This window comes from Telopea speciosissima, chromosome 2 (genome assembly GCF_018873765.1).
Source record: "Telopea speciosissima isolate NSW1024214 ecotype Mountain lineage chromosome 2, Tspe_v1, whole genome shotgun sequence".
In the NCBI taxonomy this organism is placed as follows: domain Eukaryota; kingdom Viridiplantae; phylum Streptophyta; class Magnoliopsida; order Proteales; family Proteaceae; genus Telopea; species Telopea speciosissima.
Genome location: NC_057917.1, coordinates 54,217,656 through 54,236,367, shown reverse-complemented (window position 1 = coordinate 54,236,367; position 18,712 = coordinate 54,217,656). Strand labels below are relative to the sequence as shown.

The 18,712-nt window shown below is 39.6% G+C and overlaps 2 protein-coding genes across 4 annotated transcripts; both read left to right on the top strand.

The window, feature by feature from the left end:
* The first annotated feature begins 437 nt into the window (after window positions 1–437).
* LOC122651709 (ubiquitin-conjugating enzyme E2 10-like) lies at window positions 438–6,719 on the top strand. 3 transcript variants are annotated; one of them, XM_043845206.1, is made up of 3 exons: window positions 438–587; window positions 1,389–1,611; window positions 6,446–6,719. In XM_043845206.1, exons 2-3 carry the CDS (start codon window positions 1,396–1,398, stop codon window positions 6,674–6,676), a joined length of 447 nt encoding a protein of 148 aa, XP_043701141.1. In that variant the 5' UTR covers window positions 438–587; window positions 1,389–1,395; the 3' UTR covers window positions 6,677–6,719. The 3 variants fall into 3 exon arrangements, with proteins under 3 accessions (XP_043701141.1, XP_043701144.1, XP_043701143.1); XM_043845209.1 differs by lacking the exon at window positions 438–587 and adding an exon at window positions 846–901; XM_043845208.1 differs by lacking the exon at window positions 438–587 and adding an exon at window positions 972–1,134.
* A 10,109-nt stretch (window positions 6,720–16,828) lies between these two features.
* Window positions 16,829–18,655, top strand: LOC122650870. The gene has a single exon (XM_043844240.1). It carries the CDS (start codon window positions 16,829–16,831, stop codon window positions 18,653–18,655), a length of 1,827 nt encoding a protein of 608 aa, XP_043700175.1.
* The last annotated feature ends 57 nt before the right edge of the window (window positions 18,656–18,712 follow it).

The window sequence follows — 18,712 nt, the reverse complement described above, 5'->3', positions numbered from 1 at the left end:
TCGAATGGATTCAAATAGTACTAAATGGACACGGATACGGAAACGGATTTTAACTACTCATTTACATCTTTAAATACAAGCCGATCTAGGTCGGCATCGGCCGAAGGCCCGAGACCAATACCGTGTCCGACACCAATTACTAAAATTGATTTTTTTTTTGGATAAATTATTACTAAAATCGATGACTCAATCTTATCTTATATCTCAAACTCTGTCTGGGTCGTCGCGAATTTTCCTTTTTATGGAATTGCAATTATTTGCACTTTGCTTAGACAGGTGGGCCCGCAGTTTTCTATTTTTTACAGTTGTACTTCTTCTTCTTCCTAAGTCTTCATTCAACACTAGTCCTTGATAAGTCCTCTCTTCCTCTTGGACTCTCCTCTCCTCCTTTGCTTTGTTTCTTCGCTCCTTCGTTCCTCTCACGGCGATTTGATTCTTCGATCGATTACTTGTTGCAGACTTAGCAGAGGGCGAGGATCCTTCCAGACACCAGCGCAGACACACGCGCAGACGCATTAGAGCTATTTCCCAAGCAAGGCTTCTTTCATCTGAGATTCGCCGGCGCCTATTCAGTGTCTTCTTTCAAGGTGGAATTAAAATCCCACAACCCTATTATCGTGTTTTTTTTAAATTTTCATTCTATAAGCTTACTAACTAAACGGATCTTCTCTCTCTCTCGCACACACGCTCACGTTCTCTCTCTCTCTCTCTCTCTTTCTGATTTCTTCTACGGATATAGGGATAGGGATAACCAAAACCTAAAAGAAAAAAAAAAAGAGAGGAAGATTCCTTCTTTTTCCCCCTTCTTTGTCCTTCTCCTTGTAGATTTAGTCATTCTGCTGTTTGGGATTTTAAGTTTTCTTTTTGTTAGTGTCTTTGTACTTTGAGGGTGGAGCTCAAGGTCCACCCCCCCCCCCCTCCTTTTTTTTGTTAATTTGTTCGTCGAAATCATCTCTTCTTCTCTTCTTTACACCTCATCTACTCTTATGGATTCGTTTTATCCCCTTTTGGAAATATATTTTTGTTCTTTCATAGATTCTCTGGTATTCTGTTATAGTTTCCACCGTTGTTGTTCCGTAATCTTGTATGATTTTCCTATTCGCGTGATGGAGCACATATCAGTATAAATCTAGAGTTATGCATCTTTAGCGCGGTGGATTCTCTGATTAAGTTTACCTCCTTGTTTAGATCATCTATGCCTTTCCATTTTAAAAATAAAAAATTTACTATTTGCTAATGGATCTTTTGAATCCTGATAGGTTGGTTTGGATCCACAATTGGATTCGTTGAAATCGCTGCCCCTTTCATTACCCTTGTTAAAGTCATTGATTTTGCCTTGCGGAAATTTCTGTTCGTTCCATTTACATATATTTCTATTTTGAGTTTAGGGAGTTCATGGCTAGCAAAAGAATCCAGAAGGAACTTCAGGATTTGCAGAGAGATCCCCCAACATCCTGCAGTGCTGGACCCGTGGCAGAGGACCTCTTCCACTGGCAGGCTACGATCATGGGACCGGCAGATAGCCCATATGCTGGTGGTGTGTTCTTTGTCATGATTCATTTCCCATCTGATTATCCCTTCAAGCCTCCCAAAGTCAACTTTCTGACAAAGGTAATCTGGAGCTTTTCCTTTGCATGGATATTTAATTGTATTTACTTAAAAAAAAATTTTGATCTGTTATCTGTTAAAATTGGGCTGAAGAAAATAGATCGATCTACTGATATATCTGCTGAATGAATAATTGAATGTTCCAGTGACAATATGTTCATTGATTTATGTAGTTAATAGCCTTTAGACCCGTACAGAATTTAAATATGGGAAAAGGTTCTCTGAGCCACCAGGGCAGGGTACACTAGAACCTTTGTGTCTATCTCTCTCTTCCTTACATGAAATGACCTCACTGCCCTCCTATGTATGATGCCGTTTTGTCGTACCTCATTGGTGCGCTCCCCTTTGCTGCTTGCTCAAAGAATCCTCTCCCTTTAAATATTGACCAAAATGACTCCTTCCAGGGTTATTGAGTTCAGGCAAAGGAGATGCCTGTGTACACTGTTGCACCAAAGGGCACATTTAATTGGATGCAAATCTTTTGAAACAGAATCTTACCCCAGAACTGGCGAAACAGGAGTGGAAACAACTATGCTGTTAGGAAATTATTTTAATTTCCTTATCTAATTGTTCTCGAGGTAGACTGGTAAGTAATCCCCCCTGATGCCCAGATGTGGATGTAAAATAGCGAATGAAGCAAATAACTCCACAAGGGGGTGCTCAGTTGGCAAGGACCACACCTCACAACTAAGAGGTCATGTGTTCAGCTCTCCTTGGGACCTGCCTATCAAAAAAAAATAAAAGAGAGTTTCTTTTTGGTAAGCGAAGAAGGATTTGATAAGAAAAAGAAATACAGGTTAAAAAGGGGGGGGGAATATTTGTTGTGATGACCATATTTTATCCAATTCATTGGGGAAATTAAAACCATTTATTTTGTCAACAGTTAGAAGGGAATGGAAATAAATAAAGGTAGAAGATCAATCTGGATGATACTTGTTAGAAAAAAGATCAATATGGATGATGAAAATTATTGTTGGTTAACTGATAGTTAATGCAATCATAATAATGAAAAAATTGATTTGCATTGCATTTTCGTAGGTGTGAACGTAAAATAAATAGTATATATAACATGAAATATGTACATTTTTATATATGGTTAGCTAGTAATTGGTTCAGGGGAGATTGGGTTTGGGTTGAGTAACGAATGACCCTTCTTGGCTTAGTTGGTACTTGAATAGGATCCTGAGTAAGCAACTCTAAAGCCTGAACTGTGTAAAAACATGAAGAATCAGAACATGCTACCATGGGTGAGCTAGGTGGTATGGAAATAGGTCTTCCTGAATCTAGATTTATGTTCATATGATATTATTCTATGTGAGGAGAGTAAACACAAACGGACAGGGAAATTGAAGAGTAAGAGTCTAGCCCTTGGAACAATGAGAGGGAAACCCTGTATCATATACGATTATACAAATTTGTCAAGAAATAAAAGGAGAAAATCTCTTTTAAAAATCACTCCTTGATGTGGTATCTACCAAGTGTGGAACATCAGCTCTTACATTTTCTTGTGGGTGGATATGCAGCTGCAATTAAGAGTCTGTATGTTGCTGCTATTTTAATATTTTAATTTTTATCTCACTTGCCACAAATTTGCTGATGGTTCATTACTTGAATGATTAAATTGGTTCAGGTGAGTTCAATTATTTGATTCTGATTTCATCTGACTTTTTAGATCCAGATATCAATTATTGGATATTTTGAGGCAGTGTTGTGAGTGAATATGTAGATTTTCATTTAATGCTATAAAATTGGGTTTTGCCCATCGTAGGGGGGCATTTCTATTATTTATTTGTTTACTGTGGAGCTTTTTGTAACTAATGCATGCATATGTGAGACTGCCTGATGCACTTGTAGTGTAATAAGATAAAATTTTGGGTAACATGATGTTGAAAAGCCATATGTACAAGAGTTGAGTTTGATAATTGGAGATGCTCCTAGAATTATGTCTAAATAGCTAAATAGTGACATACTTGTGCAGAAAAATTTCTCACGGAGAGACCTAAAAATGCTTCAACTTAGTTTAGGCTCTAGGAAGATTGTCAGTCAGAGGCACAGTAGGGTCTAGGGCTATCAAGCTGATTAGGATCCAGGTTATTAAAGTGAAAGGTTATGCACCATTTCCACTCAGTTGAAATCAGTCTCGGCTAGGAAATTTATTGAAAAAAAATTATTTGATTGACAAAACTGAGTATGGATATGAGGTTAATGAAGCAAATATCATCACTATAGAAAATTAACAAATGTGGTAAAGGCACAGGAAGGCAATCAATCTGACTATGCTCTGGGCTGTCAAATTGGAGGGAAAACTGAGGAAACCAGGGGAGGAGGTCTGGTGTATAATGAGAGATTTGATCCTAGTTTGAATGATCAGATCCGACGAATAATAGGAGCTGAAACTATTATCTGAAGTATCAGATCAAGCTGATGATTAGATTAACAGAAAGGTGAAAATCATTAAAGCAAAGCAAAGTAGAATAACAGGGTATATATTCATCCAAAAAAAAGAATAACAGGGTATCATAGAGAATGGAAAGGGAGAGAAGAAGAAGAAATAGCTAACCAGAAAAGAAGGAATTCAGCCATAGTTGTCTAGGTGAGCGAAGGCATTGGCCAGGAACCTTACTAATGAAGGCATGCATAGAATAGGGTTTAGTTTAGGGCTTTTCAGGTTATGTTAGTACTTACTTTTTGATAGGTTATGTTACTCTTTAATCTACTTAATGGTAGACTAAATTAAAAACTGAAGAGGGGACATCAAGCATTCACTAACCCCAAGTCCTAACCAAGTTATGTTAATATTTAGTCTACTTAGTGGTAAATTAAATGAAAAATTAAAGAGGAGACTTCAAGCATTCACCAATCAATCAGTGATCATTCAACTTTAATCAAAACAAGCACCAAAAGATCAAGGAAGTATTTGTGTTGCCAATTACCACAATTTTAGGACTTAGTTGTATTTGTTTTTCCAATTTTAACTCCTTAGTTTTGCTTTTTCCAAATTTAACCCTATAATTTTCCTTTTTCCAATTTTAACCGCTTAAAAGATATGTATGATGAGCTGCAGTAGAAAGCATACAACTATTCATGAGGTTACTTTTTCCCCCGCTCTTAAGTCCAAAGTGACTAGTGACAACCACCTGGGTCAAAATCTGGCCAATGTGACCAAGGTGACACCTAGGCCTTGGCGATTAAGGCCAGGTCAAGCTGTTAAAAACTAGGTGACTGCTAGCCTTGACCATTTTAAAGGGCCTTTGAGCCCAGGCACGGCCTAGGCGGGGCTTAGGCAAGGCCTTGGCAACTATGTTTTAGACAAATGAAAAGAAATCAATGAAAGAGAGGAAGAGAATCAGAAAGGATATTGAAGGAAGAAAAGATGAGAAAATAGAGATTATTGTGGGGGATTTAGAGAGAATAATTCAGCCCACACAGGCAACATATGCAACAGCCAGAAGCAAACAACTTTGTTTCTTATCCATTCAATTCCATCTAAACTACAGAGAGTTACGTGGTTATTTATAAAGTCAAAACAATGGATAGATAAAAGACTGGTTAGACCAGGACTCTTCCAATCTAAAGCCTTCAACAATAATAAGCAACTACAACTTTTTGACTTTAAAAAATTCGTAACTAATTTAATCCCCAAGCTAATACATGTATGGGTCCAACTATTATACAAAAGAAAAGAAAAACTGCACTCCCTTATTGCCACTAATTAAACCCTAAATCTTATTAAAATAGAACTACGATTCTGCCCGTGGCTTGCATAAATTAATCCTATGCTCAGGAGCAAATTCTGGCCATTCATTCTGGATTGTAGTATGTTCCTGCATTAGAACAAGTATTTAATTTATTGTTAAGCCTTAGAGGATCAGCAGTGATGTAGCATCTATTGCTAATATAGGGCTGCTGATATAGACAATGTAAACAGAACTGGAAGACGGTTGAGAGTCATAGAAAAGCTTAACCTTTAGGTCATAGAAATAAAGTTGGATAATGAGTTAATAAGTACCTGGGTAACAGTGTGCTTCTTCTTGAAAATTCTATTGACTGTTTGGCAGAATTGCTTGAAGCTTGAGATATCTTATGAATGCAAGCAACTATTATATTCCTGTGGAAAAACGTGCATGTACATTTAGAAGGAGTGCCTTCTCTACCTGCTGTTCTTGGAGAGGAAGCAGCCTGTTTAATAAAAATTATTATCAGAACCAATCAGTTTAGACCACTCATTCTTCTGCCACAAATGGTAAAGGTACAATGGAAGTATGAGGATTACTTTTGTGTGGGATAAGTCAATAAAAAGGATTATTTTTCTCTTTATTCTGTAGAAATGAATACAATGTTGGGTAGTAAAATAATTTTGGAAATTTATGGGGTATGACTCTGTTAATGATTCAGTTGGCCTCGTGATTCTTATGTACCTTTCTCTCTCTGTTTGAATCAATGGGTTCAAGGGATCAAAGCATAGCCATTTCTTTGGTTGCTAAGCAGTGTTTTTTTACATCTGGGTTTTGTTTTTGGCCTGTAAATAGAGATAAAACAAGCAGAAACTATTCAAAATTGTTCCTTTTGGCTCCAAAGGCTAGAGGGTTGTAAGTCATGAGAAGAAATGGTTAGTTAGATTACTCATAGTTTGGAGCATCCATTGGAAATTTTCTTTTGTTGTTGGTTTGGCCAATGATTCTTTTGCTCTAAATGTATGTCTCTAAATTTAGAGCGAGTGCATGTGCCAGATTAATTGAGCTTGTATTTCATTTTTTGTACTAAGTTGACAATGAAATGTTTGAGCAAAAGATAAGATGGGAATCTTATATTTTCTACCTAATTTATTGTTTCATAGGTGTACCACCCAAACATCAACTCCAATGGCAGCATTTGTCTCGACATCCTTAAAGAGCAGTGGAGCCCGGCCCTAACAGTATCAAAGGTCCTCTTATCCATTTGCTCACTCCTCACTGACCCTAACCCTGATGATCCCCTTGTACCTGAAATTGCCCACGTCTACAAGAACCAAAGAAATCGATATGAGGAAACAGCGAGGGCGTGGACCCAGAAATATGCCATGAACTGACATCAGTGATCAGCCCCTGTGGGTTCTCAGCAGACTTCATTTCCTCAAAGAAAAGAAGGGGGGAGGGGGGGAACCGATACAGGCTAATGTGTGGTGAACATGTTTTTGATAAATCAGACTACATCGATATTTGACTTTTTAGTTTTTGTATATTATTGAAGGTTCCATTGTTCTGTTAGTAATATGTTTGTGGGTTTGCTTGGTTCTGTGAATATAATACTCAGAAATTGACTATTGAGCCATTTATTATTGGTATTACTAGGGGAAAACCGATTAGAGTTGTGGGGAAAATGTTAGAAGTACACTTATAGAAACCAAATGCACTACAGGTATGCTTTCAGTGAGAGACTCACCCCGCCCCCCACCCAAAAGAAAGAAGAAAAAAAAAAACCAGTGTGTTGTATTACAGTAAAAATACCCTTTCATTCACTCCCACCATGTCATCTCCGCATACATGAATTGCTGCTGCCCCTGTTGTGCCAAGACTCTCGACTGAATATGTGAGGCATTCTTCCTGTAAATAGAACACGGGTCAGGCCCGGACCAAGCCGCCCACAAGGGGCAGGTCGGACCTGACCCGACCCGTTGCGCATGGAAAGAACCAGTCATTTAAGTGGCTGGGTCTCTTCCCCCCTCTTAGATCGATTCCCAGTGAGAGTCTAAATAGGGGTAGGGCTCTTAGGGTTTTGGCTTATAGAAAGCCTGTAACCCTAAGACCAGATGATCTGAGAAACCAAACTCTCCCTTTCTTCAGTGTTTTTGTTTTCTCTTTGGGATTCCATCTCTTCCCAGGGATTTGTGGTGTGGAGTTCTCTGTGGAGAAGCATGTCGTGATCGTGAAGATTCGTTCATGTGTGCGTAACCATAAGCTTGACTTTTGATCCTTTTTTCGCTACGCTTTCATACACATTCAGATATGAGCCAAATTCTAGTTTAATTGGATCTTGAATCTATGTGATCTAACACTTCTATTATTTGGCTATTTTAGTTTGCAACAGGTTTGGGCTTTTAATTCAGTAGTGTCATGATGGAAATGAGGCTCAAGTCATAATATTGAGGGACTGGAATGAATGTATGGGAAGGGGACGTCCTTCACCATTCTTGCTTGGGCAATGTTATAGGATTTAAAGTGCAGCACTAATCTGTTCGAAGCATGTGTGCCATTGTGCCCTACAAGTGTTTGCAAAATTGTCCAATAATCGCTACAGTGAAGTTTATCAGATAATGTGTCCCATGAGCCAATGCCCAGCATGTTAGTCAGGTGTACATTGTTGTAACGTTGTCCAATTCTCAACAATAGAATAAAGTAGCTATCAGATCCATGAATATTTTCTTTCATTTGGGTATTCTGCCTTATAACATAACCAAAGGTTTATATGAAATACAAATCGAAGCTTTAGACAGGAATAGAAATCTTTAACAACAACAATCATAATCTTATCCGAACTAAATGGGATCAGCTACATGGATCCGATAGAGGCTATGACAATAGTAGAAATTAAAGAAGTAAGAGGAGTAAAAGGAAGTAAAAAAGACTAAGTAAAGGAAGAAGTCCACGCAGTAGTCAAAGCCACCCATCCTAATGTACTTGCATAAGCCAACGAATCAGCATGTCACAGTCTGTCTAGATTCTCTACACCTCTATTTGTTAGAATCTTTTTGCCATTGTGTGTTAGAAATCATACATGTTGCTTCTAGCCTTTGGTGCCAACAAAGTCCCTGGAAAGCCATAACTTACAGTCAAAGTAAAAGTGAGAATGAAACAAAGCAACAAACCCCCATCCACTACACTTAGATTTGGGATCATAAACTACTTCACAGAGAATGACAAGGTGATCCCTAAGTGGTAGAACATGTGAATAGCCAAAGACAAATGGGACAAGTCATTCATGGGTGTGGTGCTGTTATAACTATTGAAGAGGCTAAGATCCAAAGATTATTTAAAAACTAAGGATACAACTTGAGAAGGTGAAAAGGGTTTATTTTGTAAAACTATTTTATTCCTAAACAGCCAAATGCAATAGCAGAGATCAGAGTGAGAGAGGTGAAGAACAAGGATAACAAGCAAGAGACTCAAAATACTCACAAAGAGAAGGGATCCACAGGAATTAAGTCCATATCCCAAGGGGCCTAACATCCCAGACACATTTGGAAATCGGACAAGAGAAAAATAAGTGCCAATTAGATTCAATTGCCAAATGACACAAAGAACACGTCCAATCCAAACAAAAAAACCAGCAAGTTTATCCTTAGTCACGATACAACCATTAAGACTTTCCAAAAGAATTCTTTGGAACGAGGATGTAAAGGTAACTTCCAAAGTCATTCCAAAATTTTCTTTTTACGACAAGAAAAGGTGGTGGCCCCAAGCTCCCAACGGAGCAACTCTTTCATGATAACTTTGGTAGTAAGAGTCCCAAAAGACGAAAAAAGGCACAACCAACATGATAAGGAGGGATCAATATAAATAGGAGTTCTACAAATGGCATCAACAACTTGAGGGAGGAAAGAAAAAGTGGATTATGGAAACATTCCAAGATGCATCAATCATTAATTCATTAACAAAATGGACACTAATGAGTTATCTGTACGAAGATGGAATATGAAACTCATGTAGAAGAGTGTTAATGTGTTCAGATTCGATGTACCTTGTGTGCTAAGGTGGAGCTAACTCAATCTCCACCTTGCATACCATATCTATTACTTTTCTCTCACCTACAAATAAAGTGGGCATTTGTCATTTACAGATAAGCCAAATCATTCTGATATTCAACTTGGTATCAGAGCCCAAAAATCCTATGAGTTTTTTTTTTTTCTTTATTCCGTTGCCAGTTTTCGAGGCTCTAGCCTCTTTAGTCAAGCATGGTTGACTAAACATACGCCAACACATGTCGCACCACGTGTGACCCACTAACATCGCCACTAACCACCGTTGAATAGTGCATACCGTACCACTACCGTTGCCTGCGCACCCCCCCACCAGGCTTCCACCACCGCCACTAGGCCTTGAGTGGCCCTCCTACGACTTTGCCATCGTTGCCAAGCCTTCTCAAGGCCCTTGCAATTACCGCTAGCACCGCCAGACCCTCTAATGGACCTCTTGCAACCCCGCTAGCATTGCCACACCATATCGTGGCCCCCTCATGATCCCGTTGGCACCATCAGGCCTTCCCAAGGTCTCTATCATCACCACCAGGCACCAGCGACTCATGTCCCTCTCTCCACCACCAAGCCCATAACATTGTCCAATTGGTTGAACCAAATAAATTTCTATGAATAATTCATAGCCTGAATTGAACCAAATTTTGAACGAAGTTCATAATTAAATTCCATCCACCCACCGGTTCGACCAGTCAATATGGCAACATGCTAAACATGGCAGTTCATAAACATTTATTCATGATAGCAAATAAAAACATTTTTTCATGATAGCAAATAAACATGTACCTTAACCACAATGCATTAGATATAAGAAGTTGTGTAACAAGTATGGTTTTTAGGCTCAAAAGACTTAATATGTTAACACTCATTAGTCCATAAACAATGAAGCTAATAATAAAGCACCATAGTTTCTTTAAGTTAATAATTCATTAGCTAATAGGACGCATGGACCAAATGACTTAATTCGCCTAACCAACAATAGGCCCTTAACAAATAAACGTAATATGGGCTTATATCCATATTATGTATTAACAATTTAATGGACTATATGCTAATAAGTTACCAAAAAAATAAATGGGTTCATTTTATTTCCATCAAAAGTCTTCTTTAAGCATGAGACAGTTACAACAGAAAATTCCAAGTGTTACCATGCATAAAAGTTCCCTATCGTGTCAAAATGGAACATCACAAGGCAATATAGAACATGAAACTACAAAATTATTTCTAAGTGTTGGTAGTCATTAGTATTCCCTGTAGTGACAGGTCATAATATCACAAAGTAATAGATTGTCCTATCCTGCAATCACAAATGTAACGATGCATATAGTAAAAAAAAAGTCCTATCGTTACAGTGTGTGACAACACAAGGTAAAATAAAAATCAAAACATAATAATACAAATACCTCGTGTCAGAAACAGATTTCACGAGAAATAATCTCACATGGTCAAATCTGGTTCAAAGTTAAACCAACCAAAAGAACCAAACCAGAATTGAAGCGGTCAATGGTTGACTGGTCAACGTCAACCAGGTCGGGTCACTTGCCAGCCAATCGGGTATGAGGGTCGGGTTTTCGGGTTAGATTGTTAGGTCGACCCAACCCGCAACGCATGTTAGCACTACTTACTAGCACACGTTAGCATAGTCCTATGGCTCAGTTTTTTCTGTTAAACATTTTTTTTAATTAAACAAAGAAGAAGGAATCAGAGAGGGAATACTCCCTCTCCTTCTTCCCCAAATCGCAAAACCAGAATACCCTAATGGGGCTTTGGGAAATCAACTATCGCCTCCATCGACGGCCAAATTAGCATGTGACGGCATTGAGAAATGTCGGCGACTACGATTCCGGCCTCAGATGCCAATGAAGCACAATGATGACCATGAGTCAGACGAAAAAAACCCTTCTAGGGTTTGAAAACACAAATTGTCGGTCCTTGTGGTGGTCCTACCAGATGGCCGATAGCCTCAGAAGTCACTGGCGAACGATCGCTGTCCTCCGGTGACCATAATTCTGGGTTCAAATGGTTGGAAAAGCCTAAAAGAATGCAAAACAGTGACTATGTTTGAGGGTTTCAAAAAAATTTGTTGATTGTGGCCAATACAAGCCACTACCAGCCTTAAAACCTCCCGACAAAGGAGTAACGAGTGCCAGCAGTCCTGCCACTGACATCAGATGCTAGGGAAACAGCCTCTACAAGTGATTTTTTTTTTTTTTTCAATTTAAATAATCTGCAGAAAAAAAAATTCATCAGGGAGAGAGAGAACCAACGAGGCCACATTGGGCTGCTCAGATGGGCAACGACTGGCGATAAGGTAAAAAAAATAAACAACACCTAAGGGCCCTGGCTATACGTAGTTGCCTAAGGAATGGTTGTTCATCACATGGCCTTGGCTATGTGCACAAGACTGCAACTGCGGTTGGTCAAAATACATCTTCGCAAGGCCAAGCAAGGATGAGTCATCGGACTGGAAAACCTCTTAGAGTGTGGAAGGGAAAAAAAGGGTATTCAGAACAGTATTCGCAGCCATAGTTTCAGCCATGGCCACTGCTATTGCAATATTTGTGCATACATCCAAGCAAAACAGTGTACAAAATCTATTGTAGCTCATTGATACTACCATTTCCAGCTTTGATACCATTGATAGAATGAGCTTAATGCGACAACCTGATCATAGAGATCAATGGGCATACATGAACAAGAACAAAGGGGGTTAGTGTTATACTTGAATCCATGGTTTGATGTAGAGTAGCTCCACTGACTTTGATTCCTTTCACAATTCCATCTCTTGTGTTGGCCTTGCCTATCCCCTTCTCACCACAACCTTAGGTTTCTTATGCTCAACACTTAATAGGCCAGTGTGAGTTCTTTATATGAGTAAGGGTAGGGACCAATCCTACAATAACAATTTGAGCTTTTTTTTTTCATAAAAGGAATAATGCTTTAGGTCCACATATAACACTGTATTTCATACCATTAAGGTGTGCTTATATGATCCAATACTGCACCAATGATAACTTACAAATATTGGATATAGCTCACTCCACCCTTAGTCAATACCTCTAAACTGGTTTTAAAATCCAAATGTTGGACTATGCCCACCCACCTAAGGGGAAATCTTATAGGTAATTGCAATAGTATACTTGGGGTGAAGCTTGGGTATCCAGGTAGAAGATTTTCTAAAAAATATATAGGGAAAGAGAACGTCAGCGCACGCTGCCCCTGCGCCCAGACATAGGGACTGCAAAAATAACCGTCGCACCCCTGGTCATTTCCATCTTTCCAGGGGTACGACACTGATTACACACGCCCTGTGTCTGGGTGCAAGGGCGGCGTGCGCTGCGTGCAATCAGGTGGTGTTAATAAAAGGGATGGTGAAGAAGGACGAAATTCTACTGCTACCAAGCTCGCAGCTAAAGATACAAAATCTCGAAGTTTATACTAAAACCTAGAAGGGTATTTGTGAACTAAAAAAGGGGAAGTAAATTATTCCATTTCTTTGGCCGCGAGTCTAGGTAACAAGAAAGTTCTGGAACTAGAACCAAAGCAAATTGGAGAGTGTGGAGTGAAGTGCAAGTGGAAAGCATGTCTTGAAGGAATTATTAATTGTCATTGAAGTTTTTTTTTTTTTTGGTAACATCCATTAAAGATTATTGACATTTAATATGGATGCCCGTCGAGCCTACATGTGTTCTTTGGGGTGCTTGTGATGAATCCCAATGGCATCTATTTCTATCATGTGAATGGACTAAGCGTATCTGGGCATCTAGCCCCCTCGGACTGAGAACAGAGCATCTTACCAACTCTTCTCTAGCACAACTTTGTGCTTCTCTCTTCGACTCTAAAGCCCTGGATAACCTGTCTGCTATGTGGTTTTTCTCTGTTGTTTCAATAACTTGTTATTTTATTTGGCATGTACGGAACAAGGTCGTTAGAAGATTATCTTCGACTAATCCCCATTTAATCCTAAATAACGTTCTCAAATGGATCTTGGACTTAAAATTACATCCTCCAAATTGAATGCTATTGATTCTCCCACATGCACACATCCCATATTAGAGACAACTTATGATTCTAACTGCGACATTCAATTCCTGTCTTATGTTGCGCAAGCATTTTAAACCTTCAATAGGATTACCAGGATGAGTTTTTTGCATTTTGTTAGATGGCCAAAATGTTTTAACATCTGCAGGTTTTACTAGTTCGACTGACAGTTTGGAGGTTGAACTGTTCGAAATCCTGCAGGGGTGGAAACAAGCTGTAGAGGACCGGATACATCTTAAAGAAATCTGGTTCTACAATCCCAGATCAAGCAGTTTTTTTCAAACCTGTTGATAATATGTGCATTCCCTGGAACCTAATCTCAAGTTATTTTGAACTGACTGCCAAACCTCAAACTTTTTTGCTGTGAATATATATAATCGGAACTGCCACTGGTTTAGTAGCTTAAGAGCTTTAGCCTTAGAGGCAGTTAAGTCTAAATCTCATTATCAACCCATTTGTTTATGATGTAAATATGTTTCTTTCTCTTTAATGAAATTTCTTTTTCATTAAAAGAAAAAAACCTAAACATTACTGTATCGGTGTTGGATCGGTCGTATTTGCTGATCCGTATGGGTATTGTAGGGGTTGATATCGATTCCTAGTCAATCCCATATCGGTGGATCAATACAACCAAAGGTAAAAAGGTTTTAAAAAAAAAAAGGGGAAAAAGAATGCCACCTGGTCGTGCATGGGCATGTACCTGCGCCCAGACATAGCTGGGTGGAAAATGACCGGCACACCCTTGCCTTTCCATGGGGGCGGGCTGATCATTTTTGCACCCTGCTGTGTTTGGGCGCAGGTGCATGCCCAGACGCACAACCAGATGGCGTTCTTTCTCCCAAAAAAAAAAATCTATTTTTAAATGAGACCAGGGTCAAATCCATCCAATACTTGCCGCCAATCTGGATCGGTATCGGCTGAGACTGAAATCATATCCGATACCGATTATTAAATCCTTGGGAAGACACAAGGGATCGAAGAAGACACCCAGAGGAGTCGTCCTTCTTAATTAAGGTTCTCTCTTAATTAATTTAAAAACAAATAATGATAATAAAGTGGCTAAAATAAAGAGCTTTTGCTTAATTTTAGGTGTTGGACGTTTATCTGATAATCATAATAACAAATTAATAGTAATAATTATAATCTTCTTTCTCAAGAAAGGAAACCGAAGAGTTTCTTTCTTGTAGTGTTTGGTACACCTTACCTTAGCGTACGTTTTTGTTGATCATCATAGCTTTCTTTCTTCCTTCTGTTCGTCCAACCGTCCATCTGTCTATCCAGTTATTTGGGGACCCATTGGATTTGGATTTTAAGATAGGATAATAGAAAAAAGAAGAAGCACGGCAGTGTCCATTCATTGTGAGTAGAGGAAGAGGAAAACTCGGTCTTATTTGGTTGATCAAAGGTGATTATTTTAAAGATGCTACAAACCACTTACTAAGTAATTTATTAAGTAGTTTTCATATGGGAGAGGGATAGGTACATTGTCCGTGTGTGGTAAGCTAGCGGGCGGCACCGATGGGGGTGCATGACAGAACATCGTACAAGAGTGGCAATGGGGTCATTTCAAAGGAGAGAGAGAGAGAGAGAGAGTGGACACTAACTGACGGTACACAGGTGGTGTGTCTAGCGAAGGACAAGGCATCATACAAGAGGGGCAATGGGACCATTTTAAAGGGGGGGGGGGGAAGAGATAGACATAGCGGACACTAACTTATGGTATACAGGTGATGTGTCTAGCGCCAGATAGAGAATCATACAGGAGAAGCTGTGGGACCATTTTAAAGAGGCGGGGGGAAGAGATAGACACAACGGATGCTAACTTACAGTACACAAGTGGTGTGTCTAACGCAGGATAGAGAATCATACAGGAGGGGCAATGGGACCATTTTAAAGGGGGTGGGGGGAAGAGATAGACATAACAGTCGCTAACTTATGGTACACAGGTGGTGTGTCTAGTGTAGGATAAGGAATCATACATGAGGGGCAATAGGGTCATTTCAAAGGGAGGGAAGAGAGAAAGATAGACACAGTGAGCGCTAACTTATGGAGTTATGGTACACAGGTGGTATGTCCAGCGTAGAACATGGCATAATACAAGAGGGGCAATGGGGTCATTTCAAAAAGGGGGAGAGAAAGAGATAGACGCGCTAACATATGGTACATGGGTGGTGTGTCCAACATAGGACATGGCATCATACAAGAGGGGTATTGGGGTAATTTCAAATGGAAAAAGAGATAGACACAACGGCCGTTAATTTAGCTTACACTCAGTGACTTGTCCAGCCTTGGAAAGAATCTCAAAGAAATAAAAAACTTTCCTTGAAAATATAGAAAGTTACTTACCAAAAAAAAAAGAAAACATAGAAAGTTTACATACATATCTATGTAAAGAATTTTTTTTGGTTTTTTTCCAAAACAATCTAAAGAAGAAAATTAGTTTCACCACTTTTTTTCTTCCAAAACAAACTAAAGTAAAATTTACCTATAAATAAATAAATATAAAAAAGAAGAAGAGAGAATTAAAGGAAAATTAGAGTGAATGGGAGTGGGAGCATGGTTCAAGGAATTGATATCAGATTAGTTGTGTTGTCTAATTCATATCATCAATGGAGACCGATTATGAATACCGATACGATACCGATCCAAGAGTACTGATAAGGATAAAAATGTGAATAAATCAGATTTTTAATTGAAATTTTAGGGATAAAATCGGTCCGATCCACACTGATACGGGCTGATCCGTATTGCTATGATATCGGTCTAGATCGATACCGATCCTGATACCGATACTAAAAACCCTTTTTGTAACATTAAAAGGTTAAAATCATGAAATTAGAAGGAAGATCTGAAAAGTCCGTGTCTCTTTTTCATAGTTTGATAATTATTATTTTTCCGTGTTTGATTCATTCCTGCTCTATACAAGAAGATCGAATTAAAGCAGAGTTATATAGGGTTTTTTTAATCAAGAATGGAAAAAAAAACACGGAATAAGAGGCAAGAAATAGTAGGAGAATGAGATGAACGTGACCAGTAGTAGTCAATCCTAGTTACTGGGTGAGTGGGTTTTTTATTTTTGGAAGGATATCCATTGTTGATATTGAATTCTTGACGAACGAGTCTTCTTTTTCTTCTTCAACTACTTCTAATATTGGATGCTTGTGCCCTTTTTCAAACTTTTTCAGCTCTACTCCATTGACGATAATCTGCAGAGACAGAGAGAGATAGAGATACATCTTCTTAAACAACGTTACTCTGCTTCTGTGGTTCAACTGTTCAAGTATCTCAGCTGCACACTTGCAGTTCTTTTCGTCTATCACTTCTTCTCTCTCTTTCTGTCTTCTTTTAGAGTTAAATCTAATCGAATCCAATCGAATCGTAATCTACCAGTTGATCTCAGGCGTTTTTTAAATTATTTTTTTACCTTTCTCTCGATTATTCTTATTCTTCATGGATGAACAGAAGAGTTCAGATCACCATGAACAATTCTTGCGAGAGAGCGATCGAAAACCCAATAATCTTTCTGGGTCTGAGTTATCGGAGGGATCTGTGTCCCCTATCAAGAAAGCCCTACGGATCAAGCTGAAACTCTACAGTCACGGTGATCACGGCGGCGCACCAGATGAAGAGGGTCAGAACCACAACCGAAGCTTAGTAAAAGAGAATCGAATATGCAAAATCTGCAAAAAGGGCTTTGGATCAGGAAAGGCTCTAGGAGGTCACATGAGAATTCACGCACAGCCACAGGTGCAGGAGAAGCAGACGCAAGTTCAACTCCAAAATAACTTCCCAATCCCTGACAGTAACAACAAGAAATCGTGGATTGGCAGTTATACCTCACCTGGTGGGCCCATGAACTCGAAGACGAAAACGATGATTGATGAGCGTAGCAGCAACCCTAGCTGTTCTCTTTGTGGAAAAAAGTTCCAATCGATGAAGTCGTTGTTTGGTCATATGAGATGCCATCCTGAGAGGAAATGGAGAGGAATTCAACCCCCAACCCCATTACCAGTTGCTGTTCCTGCAACAGGTCTCAAGAAGAACAGTACTCGTATTTCCTCCCCCTCTACTCTCTCAGATGAAGATGATTCCTCTGGTGCCTATCTCCATTCCGGAAAGTTAAAGACAAACTCGACAGATGATGATCAACTGGGTTCTTCCCTTTCCGCTACCGCATGCTCAGCTCTTATTATTGCAGAACCCCTCCCCACCTGGTCTGTGACTGCGAAAAGGGGCCGCAAAGCCATCGTTGCTGCTGCTGCTCCTCCCCCATTCGCATCCGCTTCGGCTTCGGAGGAGCAACACCCTATACCCGACATGGACGCCGCCTATAATCTTATGATGCTTGCTAACGGCAAATCACATTCAAACTCACAGAGATACAGAATTGAAAGTCCTATTCAAACCTTGGGGAACTTGTCAAAGAGGCCAAGAAGCGACGACGACGATGAGTCAATATCACAGTCAGGTGGCGCACGAAACTCAGAATACCTACCCAGACCCATACCAAATTCACCGAGCAGTGGGAGAGTGGGGGAGGAAGAGGAAGAGTTGGGTAGCAAGACCAGTACTTTTTACAGCTCAATCATCAGAGGTCAACCAGATGAGTCGGACCAACTCTCTTGCATGGTTGAGATGGTTTTTGATCAGAAATTGAAGAAACTGAATAGGAGGAAAAAGAAAAAGATGAAGCTCACAGATCTGGAAAGGGTTGTAGAGATGGGTCCGATTGATTATAAGCATCAACAGCATCAGCCATTGACAACGACAGTCACTTTGTCGGATAGATTCAAGTGCAGGACTTGCAATAAAACCTTCACCTCACACCAAGCCTTAGGTGGACACAGGTCAAGCCATAAGATTACTGAAGAAAAAGAAGAAGAACCAGAGTCACAGACACAGACAGAGTCGCCCCATCGCTGCAAAATTTGCAACAAGACATTCCAGACGGGTCAGGCACTTGGAGGCCACCAGAGGTGTCATTGGGTGAGTACAGCCGAAGCAGCTCCGTCCAGCTCCGTTGCGCCGCCGCCGGAGGATATCATCAGTAAGACAGGGCGTGTGATGTTAGATTTCGACCTGAACGAGTTGCCAGTGTCATCATCCATGGAAGAAGATGATGAAGTTATCAATTCAGTCTGTTTCACTCAATCTGTGAGTATAGGCATCGCCATTACTAATAGTAGGCCAGGGCAGGCAGCTGAGCAAGCATCTTCTTCCAACAATTCGGCAACAGAGACTGTCCAGAAACTTCATTTGTGCACCTTCTATAGTTGACTGCAGAAGTAAATTATGAGAGGGGAATATTTAAAACAAAATTTTTATTATTGTCTG